At 33.5% G+C, this 10,167-nt stretch overlaps 1 protein-coding gene across 1 annotated transcript; it reads right to left on the bottom strand.

Annotated features, from left to right (window-relative positions):
• Positions 1-8,894: 8,894 nt before the first annotated feature.
• Positions 8,895-9,767, bottom strand: LOC145802394 (disease resistance protein RPM1-like). Its single transcript, XM_082895106.1, has 2 exons — positions 9,377-9,767; positions 8,895-9,292 (listed from the first exon to the last, which is right to left on the bottom strand). Exons 1-2 carry the CDS (start codon positions 9,765-9,767, stop codon positions 8,895-8,897), a joined length of 789 nt encoding a protein of 262 aa, XP_082751232.1.
• Positions 9,768-10,167: the final 400 nt, after the last annotated feature.

Raw genomic sequence — 10,167 nt, 5'->3', positions numbered from 1 at the left:
AAAAATACTATAGCTTTTTTTAATGTTTATTTATTAGATTGACTACAAAATAGTGTATGGAAATTTTAGATCATCTCAAATAGAAAACAAAAAGACTTATATCAACTCCAAAATCCTAGTTTACATATTTTTTTAGTCAACTAGATCGGGTCACAAATTATTTAAACTAAACCTTATTTTATTTATTTTATTTATGTTTACTAGATTGACTCCAAAACAGTAAATGAAAAGTATAAGATTATCTCAAATAGAAAACAAAAGGACTATATTGAACAAAAAATCCTATTTTACATACTTTTTTTATTCAAGAGGAATGTGTTACTTAAACTATTTAAACATGTCATCGCACCACTTAATGAAAATAACAAGTTCTTCATACTTTTATGAGATATATATGTTCCAAGCTAGGCAAAGTTGCCAGTTTCCATGATTATTCTCTTCTTTCTTCCAAGAGATGATTCCAAATATAACTTCTTCAATTAGATTATTAATTGTTTAATTCTGTTGTTCATCTACTTTCTGTACATTTTTTTTGATTAAAAAAAAATTATCCACTACTTCATGGCAAACTGCAACACCTAAAGAAAACTTATCCACTACTTTTTTTTTTATTATCTGATTTGTGAGCAAGCTAATTCTGAAATGAAAATGAATAAATGATAGTCCTACTAAAACAAGTTATCATGGTAAAAGATTCAAATCACCAAATTGGCAAATATTAAAAAGAAGAAATACTCGATTAATGCTAGTCCTGAGCTTCTAGGACAAAGTGTAAAGAGAAGAGTTAGAGCTTTCTCCTCAACGAGGAATGAAGTGAGCCGGCTTTGGCCAACGAATGAAGTTCTTTAGTAGGTTATCCGTTACTCGTTGCAAAGAATGCATCGTATATATGACTCACCAACTTATTTGCTTGGATTTGCAAGAACGGAACTCAGAATTAGATTTGCCAGTCCATGCCAAGAGAAACCATGAACCAGAATAGAAGAGCTTGACCCACCCATGAGTAAATATTTCATAATAGCCTCGTTAGACCGTACATCTTTCTTGGTATATCTAGATAATATGTACGAGCATAAACTAAAACATTCTGGAGAAACATAATTTGTATAAATAAGCCCATCCAGGATCATGTGGCAATGACATTTTTATAATTATGAGCTACTGATGCTTCGGCTTGGAATGAAAAGACCAAAAAAAAGGCCACATTCTACTCTCTGTTTGGATCGGGAGATGAGAATGGAAAGAAAATTATTAGAGTTTCTCACCTAGGTGAGTAAATAAAGAAATGACTATGATTTCTCACCTTCTTGTTCAGATGGACAATGACAAAAAGAGGATACATGTGCCTTTTTATTTTATTTGTTTTGTATTTAGAGGGGTAGTTTAGGTATTTTAATTTTTTTAAAATTTTTTATAAAGAGTAACTTTTATATCTTATCAAATGTCACCATTTTTGGTGATAAACAAAAAGTTTGTTGTTATTTGTGTTTCTCATAATTACTCACCTCATTAATCATCCAAATAAAGTAATAAGAAGCCCCATTCTCTCGATCCAAAAGGAATAAAAAATAATTAACAAAAAATAACAAAAATATTAAAAGAGAAAGAAGGGGTGAAATCAGTTAAGCCCAAGCGCTACTGTCTGGTTGGATTTTTCAATAGACAATGAAAACAATTGCTACAGCCTTACCAAAAACAAAACAAATATTAACAATTGTATCAAAGCGTGAACAACATCTAGAAGCAATGACACACTGATTTTGCTTAATATGATCATGTAGACATCCGGCCAGTTGTCCGGTGGTGTTGTACAACCTGCAGCTCTAACAACTATGAACAGTAAATTGATGAAAGGCACGGTCATCCTCAATTTGATGAAAACTTTAACATATTTTGAATTTGATACTTATTTGGTGAAAACGTTGGAGCAACAAAAGACTCCTCTTTTCGAAACCAAAGGTGTAGCATTGGAGATGGTCTACGACGTGCAAAAACTGGGAAATTCTAGTATACTTTAACTTATGTAATTTTTTTTTAATTATGATATTAGTTTAGTTATGACTCATAATTTTTTTAATTATGCCTCATGTTATGTTTAATTATAATATTTTTTTTAGTTATAACTTAAAATGTATAAAGTCATATATATATATATATATATTTTAATTATAAGGTGTACAAAGTGTTCCACAAAAACTAATCGAAAAGGGAAAATTTCCAGGATGAAAAATCATAAAATGTGGAAACAATGATATCATCTAGCACAACAGTAAATACTGAGCATTTGGCTTTGGCCTAACCATGAGTTTGTTTATATAACTCAACATCATCAACAACAACTAGTTAGAATTTTGAATGTAGTGTGGATTAGTCACCGTACAAAATAAGTAATTGTTGTTCAAAAAAAAAAAAGAAAAAAAGAGAAAGAATAAGTAATCGAATTCATATAACTAATGTGAAGTTCATATATTTATGTAAATCAATTAAAATTAGGTCACCAAAACCAGTGTTTATCGTAGTTTAATCTCTTTTACTGAACATATTCAATCAACATAAAGAAATTGTTAGTTAGTGTCATTGTAATGCATTTTCCCCCCAAATCCTTTAATCAAATTTGGTATCGCTTCAGTATTGTTGAATTTTGGCCTCTTTTAGGAAGATCGTAAAAAGTTATTTTTTGATTTTTAATATATTTTAGGTCATATTACCTTTTTAATTTTTTACACGTTTTTTTTTTTTTAAAAAAAAAGTCACAAAAACTAGCTTTTAACCAATTGTCCAAAATAATTTGTCCCACAATGCACAACCAAAAAAATAAAGAATAATGAAATAAACAAATTTCATTTAACCCATCATGAACATACTGAAAAATAAAAATAAAAATTAGAATCATTTTAATTTAGAAATATTTAATTTATATATAATTTTTATTGGCTAAGTCGCTCACAACATTGGCTTTTGAGCGAAAGCTGCGAGAGAGCAAGACCACTCATTTTTGTCCTCTGAAACTTGGGAAGCTTCTTTGAAGTTCTTGTGATGGCTTCTAGATGCAACAGATTCATCAACAAAACATTAATATCATATCTCAAGTCCGCCATTAAATCCAATCTTCAAACAGCTTCTGCTTCTATCGATAGATCTGCCTCTTCTTCTTCTTATTCTTCTTCTTCAAGGTTCTCTCTCCCAACTAGACCCACTTCCCCACCACTTTCATGACTCTCCCTCTCCAGGTTCTCAATTCAAATCTCTCTCTGCGTATTTATCTATGCAATTGTACATGACTTTGTATTTAGGGTAAATCCTAAACCCTTATCTTCTTGATTCAATTTTATAGTTCAATTTTCTCTCATTTGGTCAAAAAACAAAGAAAATTACGAGTAAATCAGAAAAAAATTTGTCAAAACACAGAGAAATTTCAACCCAAAAAAATTTCAAACCATAAAAGAAAATTTCAAAACACACAGAAAATTAGAGAAATTGAGCAAACTATATAAATTTCAAACCAGAGAAATTTCAAAATATAGAGAAGTTTGTCTGTGTATTGAGATTTCTCTTGATTGTATCAAAATTTAATGTTGAGAGACCCCAACCACTATGAAAATATTGTACGCCCTTTATCTAATAAAATCTTAATAGTGGAGACCTTAAAAAAATCCCCATTAATTTATTGATTTACTTGCTCCCAAAAAATTAAATATCAACCAAATTAAGCAAAAAGGTTGCATAAGTCTCAGTGATAGTAAAATTGTTTGCTAGCACCTTTCTCTCTGTTGCTTTGCTTCTACTTACAAATAATCTCAGGGGTGTTTTAAAATTACAAGTATATGATTCAAAACTAACATTTTCTTAGCAACCAAACTAGGTCTAAAACTAATAAAGACCAAGAACAAAGCAATCTGGCACTGCTTGAAGAAAAGCACAGTTAATTTCCCATGCCCAAAGCCCTAAATTGACAAAAAAATAAAAATAAATAAGAAGGTTATCAAAATTTTTGAAAATTTAAACCAAATGCAGGTCAAACAGCTCGAATTGGCTGAATTCTAGGATTTGAATCACAGACATGTCTTGATCTTCAAAAACAAATTGCATGCATATATACCCGTCATCATATATATACATTGTGAGAAAGAGAGAGAGAGAGAGAGAGAAAGAGAGAGTTACTGAAATTGAAGCTCTGAGTGGGTTTTGATTTGGAGTAGAATGATTGGAGTGAAGCTTTGAGAGTGATGTTATAAACATTAGTTAACTTGATACAATATTAGGTAAGACCTATTAAGGCTATGTTTGGCATGTGAGTTGGAGGTTATTTTAGGCACAAAAAGATAAAATAGGTGAAAAAGTTAATAGGACAAAATGTCACATCCAAACCATAATCATTTTATTTTTTCTCTCATAAAAACCAAAAACCCATCCCAAATGAGGCTTTTTAACCTAGGCTAAAATAGTCAAAAAGTCAACCCACTTCCCAAACGAAGGTAAGTGATGAAACTCACATATGTCTTGTGTTTTAATTAGTGCATTAATTGGTACATTAATTACTATTTTTAGCATTACTTAAAAATAAGGAAAATGCTATAGGTCCCAAATTTTTTACCAAATAAATGAGTAAATGTCTCACATGCCATGCCATGTAAGACATTTTGTCATTTATTTAGTAGAAAATTTAGTATCCCTAACATTACCCTAAAAATAAAGAAAACCATATTAAACATATCCATGTTGGCGGAGATGACAGTTTTTGTTTTTTTTGCAATCCAAAAGAAAATAAAAATCACGATAGTAGAAAGGGGTTTGCTTAATCATGAGGTGATTACGAGCTTGGAGTACTTGTATTCTAGATGTCTCTACAATGGAATTCTCAACAATTGTATACATTTGTAGCAAAAGACCTAATAATTACAAAATGCATACTAAATGTAAGGCGCTACAATATATCAAAAAACAATAAGTACTAAAAGAATTAGAAAAATATTTTTTGTATTTGATTGCCAAACCAAACCAAGCCTTAACTTCCATCAAATGCAGTCAGCTGTATGAATCCTTTTTCTCCACTCAACTCTATCCAAGGCCATTTTGTTAGTGAAATTAAGGAGATTCATATATTTATTTACTACATTAGTCCACATCAATTTAGGTCTACCCCTTCTCCTAACACTACCATCTACCATCACCGTATCGTATCTCTTCACTACTGCCTCTATTGGTCTCCGTTGTATATGACCAAACCATCTCAATCTATTCTCTCTCAACTTATCATCTATCAGTACTACTACTACCCATTCTCGAATATACTCATTCCTAACTCTGTCTTTTTTAGTCTTGCCACACACCCACTTTAGCATCCACATCTCAACAACACTCATCTTATCTACATGTTGTTTCTTAGTTGCCCATCATTCCGTTTCATACAACATCGCTGGTCTAATAGCCGTCCTATAAAACTTCCCTTTTAGTCTAATGGGTACTCATTTATCGCACAGTACTCTAGACGTATTCCTCCACTTAAGCCGCCCCGCCTTAATTCTATGGACTACATCCGTTCCAATCTTCCTAGTCGTTGAGATAATCAATCTTAAATAACAAAAATGTTCACCCTTAGGCAGTTCTTGGTCCTCAATCTTCACTTCTCCTCTGCTCTATTGTGATTATTACTAAAATTACACTCCATATATTCTGTCTTAGTTTTTCTTATCCTAAATCCTTTAGATTCAAATGCTTTTCTCTAAATCTCCAACTTAGTGTTAACTCATTCTTTAGTCTCATCCACTAACACGATATCATCTGCAAAAAGCATACACCATGACACATCATCCTAAATATTGCGCGTCAACTCATCCATAACTAAAACGAAAAGATAAGGATTTAAGATTAATCCTTGGTGTAACCCTACAATAATTGGAAATTCACTCAACTCTCCAGTAGGCAATCTAATAGTGATCACAACACCTTCATACATATCTCTAATCACATCAATGTAACATTTTGTCACTCCTTTCTTCTCTAAAACCCACCAAATTATATCCCGATGCACTCCATCATATGCTTTCTCAACATATGCTTTCTCAAGATCGATAAAAACCATTTGAATGTCTCTTTTCTTTTCTCTATACTTTTCTATTACTCTCTTCAAAAGATAGTTTGCTTCCATTGTTGACCTACAAGGCATAAACCCAAATTGATTATCTGACACCTCTGTTATATCTCGCAATTGACGTTCCATCACTCTCTCCAACGCTTTCATTGTGTGACACATTAACTTGATTCCTCTATAGTTATTGTAGTAGTTGTAATAGTGGTGGTGTAGGTGATGGGAGAGTGAGTGGAGTAGTGGTGGCGGAGATGTGGCAACCTTGATAATAATGGTATGTTAGAGTAACTCCAACCCCTAATTTTTATTTTTGTCAAGTTTAGATTTGAAAAAAAGTGTTCAAAAATGTTAGGTAAGGCTATGGTACACATTTTTGTAGAATATGTTATGTATTTTTGTGATAAATGTTAAGTAATTTTTTCGTACAATTACGACAATTTGTGTTTCAGAAATGATTTTACATATTTTGTGATAACATTACACATTTTTGTGGTAATGTTACACATTTTTTTTGTTAGAAAATGTTTGGATAAAAAAATGTAACATTACTACAAAAAATTGTAACATTATCACAAAATGTGTAAGTTCATTTCTTAACCACAAATTGATGTAATTCTACTAAAAAATTATGTAATATTTATCACATAAATACATAATATTTATCACAAAAATACATAACACGGTGCATAGAATTTCCTCCAAATGTTCATCAAATCAAGGGAGAAATATTTTTTTTGTATCAAATTGAGAATTCATCAAATTAAAATTTGGCAGAAATTTAAAAAGATGGAGTATTGGAGATGATATTTTTTTTCCCATCTAATTTGATGAAATGATAAATAAACATTGCAATTCAGTTGGGGACAAACCTGGAGTTAAATTGGCATTCAACACTCTGTTTGGATCGTGAGGTGAGGTGAGAAAAAAAAAAGAAGACATCATTATGTTTGGATGAATAATAGAGAAGAGAATATGATCTCTCACCTATTTTGTTTGGATAGAGTAAATAAGAGGAAAAAAAAATGTTGTATTTTATTTTTCCAAAATAACTTTCCATATTAATAAACTATTTTTTTTCATTAGGGTAATTTTGGTATTTTAGAAAAAATTCATTAAACTCAGTCTGCTTCTCACCAAATCTCACAATTTTTGGTGAGAAACAAAACATGAGTTTGGTTAGAATTATTTTTTTATCATCTCTCATCATTTCTCACCTACTTAACCATTAAAACAAGTAAAAAGATTTTCTATTCTCACCTTTTTTTTTCTTTTCTCACCAAATCGCTCAATCCAAACAGAGTGTAAGATTCGTTTCTAGCTTCAGTGACCCTTTGATTTGCCACCTTCTTATCGAAATATTCTTGAAGATTTCCAATTTGGGTATATGTAAATTTTCCAGACTGGGACAAGACTGATACACAAGGGATATACTCGACGATCTAGTAGTCTTTGCTTTGGTTGGGTTGGGGTTTGGGTTGCATTTTTTCTATGAATTCTTCTGGCATACCAAAAAAACGAAGAGTTTTGAGTTTTTGGAGGTGGTGGATGCCAGATGGTACCTCCTTTAGGTGTGGGCTACGCCCAATTTTTAGCTCTTCAAGAAGAGGCAATGCTCCTTCCTCTGTAATCACCGAATTCAATCCCTTCAAGTCTTCGAGATATAGTTGCTTAAGTTTTTGAAATCCTCCAACCTCAAAATACAACTGCTTCCAATCATATGCATCCCAAAGACCAAGACGTATTAAACTAGGCAAGACTTGAAGGCCTTTTAGTTGATCATTCTTGGTCAAACCTAAACCCGCTGGAGATAATTTGACTAGATTTTGAAGTTTCAAGATCCAGTCGGGTAACTTCTCTAAACATCCAGTTAAGCGGAGACGTTAAAGATATTGAGGTGGAGATGGAGATGGAGATGATATATACTATAAATCCAGAATCTCATCATCACTTGAGGCCCATACACTCAAATGTTGAAGGTATTTCATCTTCTCAATGGCTGCACATAGAGCCCTCTCATGTTCTCTTTCCAATTTCGTAATTCCCAACTTCTTTAGCTGCCTCAATTTCTCAAGCTCTTTAATTAGGCCATGATTTGTCCACATACCACAAATTTTGCAGCTCCTCTAAGCCCCCAATCCCTTCTTGTATCTTCACTCCTACTATTAAATCCACCCAGTATTCAGATTCATAGTTACGAGAATAGGCAAGAAGATGTCGCAACTTATGGAGCCTACTGATATCAAATGGGAGCTTTCTCACGGGGAAATGCTTTAGATCCAAAGTCTGTAACTTACCTATGGACTTTGGAATTATCTTCACTTTTGTATTCCTTATGCTTAGGTATCTCAAAAGAAATAGATTTCCCACTTCTTCATGAAGTTGATCCAAAGGAGCATCCTCAAGATCCAACACTTTCAAAAGCTTGAAATTTGTAGCTACTGTACCCAATAAGGTCTTCTTTGGTAGCACTCCCCTTTGAAAAAGAAAAATAGAGCGAACTGGGGATTTACCAATGCTTTCCATAATCTTATCCATGTTGCAATAATGTGTATGCACAGATAGCCGGCTAGGTGTGTCATTGAAACTTGAATTCTCTTCTTCCAAAATTTGACAAAAACTAAACTCTTCTGACATCGAAATAATAATCTCACGCACTATATCATGTACTCGACACTCTCCAACTCTTCCATCAGATTTTGTCCTTGACACTTGAACTAAGCGTCTATGGATCAGCTCAATCAAGTATTCTTCTGTAACTTCTTCCAACATTTTTCCTTTCTGCTCTTCAACAAAACCCTCAGCTATTTTAGGGTAAAGCATGTCTTATGGATTCCCAAAAGTCAATTTTCCATACATCATCAAACACGACGACGTATTTCTTTTCGTATAAATATCCTCTTTCCTTGGCAATGAGTGAATCAATTCCCTCATCAGGTAAAGATAGAACATCTTTTCCTGATAGCTGCTCTATCATTGTTTTAAAGAGCTCTTCTAGCTTGTATGATTGAGAGACGGTGATCCACGCCTTGCAATTGAAGTGTGCAGCCATTTCTTGGCTATCATAAACTTTCTTGGCAAGAATGGACTTGCCAATTCCACCCATGCCAACCAATGAGATCACTGCTCGTTGTGATTGATTTTTGTCAACCAATCTGCTTATTAGTTCAGATTTGGGAGATTCAATGCCAACGACTTCGTCATCCCCTATGAAAAGGGAAGCCAGTCAAGGGTCGCACCACATGTTGTCCTTGGAGCTGGTGCTGGTATGTTCAGTGGAACTACTAGTACTGAATGCATATCGATCAGCTCCTTCCTTGATCTCACGGATTGTATTCTTGGTGTCTTGGATCTGAGAAGCTATCTGATGTCGTGGCTTTAGCTTAGTGATCGTTCGAGTCACTTTACGCAAGGAACCGAATAGTCCAGGTTGTTTTGGCAAGACCAAGAGAATGTTTTCATCAATAACGTCTTGTATCCGATAAGCAACTTGCCTTACTTGTTTCACCCATATTTTCACACCTTTATCTCCCGTTTCTGCATCTTCTAAGAAAGAATGTATGCGCTCCAATTCAGCTTTGATGCTGACAATTTCCTTGCGGACACCGTTCAACAACTTTACTTCATCGGCTAACAATGGTGCCAAATATTGAATAACAGAGCTCACTTCTCTTTTTGCCATTACTTCTCCCTGCACTGGACACATCATAACTATTAGTTCTGATTATGCTTTGATGGGATTGTGTCCATGTAGAAAGGAAGTTAGTTGGATGATGATGATGGTGAAGTTTCAATTCAGTGCGTAGTGTTAGGTTTTTATTATTGGCAACCCTGTTTGACAAAACTCCTTCGAGTTGTAATTTTATTCGCATTTTTATTTCAGTGAGGCTATGAGTTGTTAGAGGCGAATCCAACCCGAATCGTGCCTTGCAGAGAAGTTTGTGGTGCTAATGCTTTCAAGATTGTCTCTTCGTTGATTATGACGGGGGTCGAGCTGCCCGGTTAGCTCGCGGCCGAAGCAAAATGCAAAATTGCATTCAAAATTGCATGTCCGTCATTGCTCGCTCGAGCCAAGGAGTGCT

This window comes from Camellia sinensis, chromosome 11 (genome assembly GCF_055761805.1).
Source record: "Camellia sinensis isolate YWXY chromosome 11, ASM5576180v1, whole genome shotgun sequence".
NCBI classification, from domain to species: domain Eukaryota; kingdom Viridiplantae; phylum Streptophyta; class Magnoliopsida; order Ericales; family Theaceae; genus Camellia; species Camellia sinensis.
Note: the sequence above shows the minus strand (reverse complement) of the source record. Positions and strands in the feature narration are given on the sequence as shown.

Excerpts from the sequence above, each read along its gene's own strand:
- LOC145802394 (XM_082895106.1), bottom strand. The coding sequence starts at position 9,767 with ATGGCAAAAAGAGAAGTGAGCTCTGTTATTCAATATTTGGCACCATTG. Across the intron at positions 9,293-9,376 it reads AGCTGATCGATATGCATTCA|GGGATGACGAAGTCGTTGGC; the intron begins GTACTAGTAGTT and ends CCCTTTTCATAG.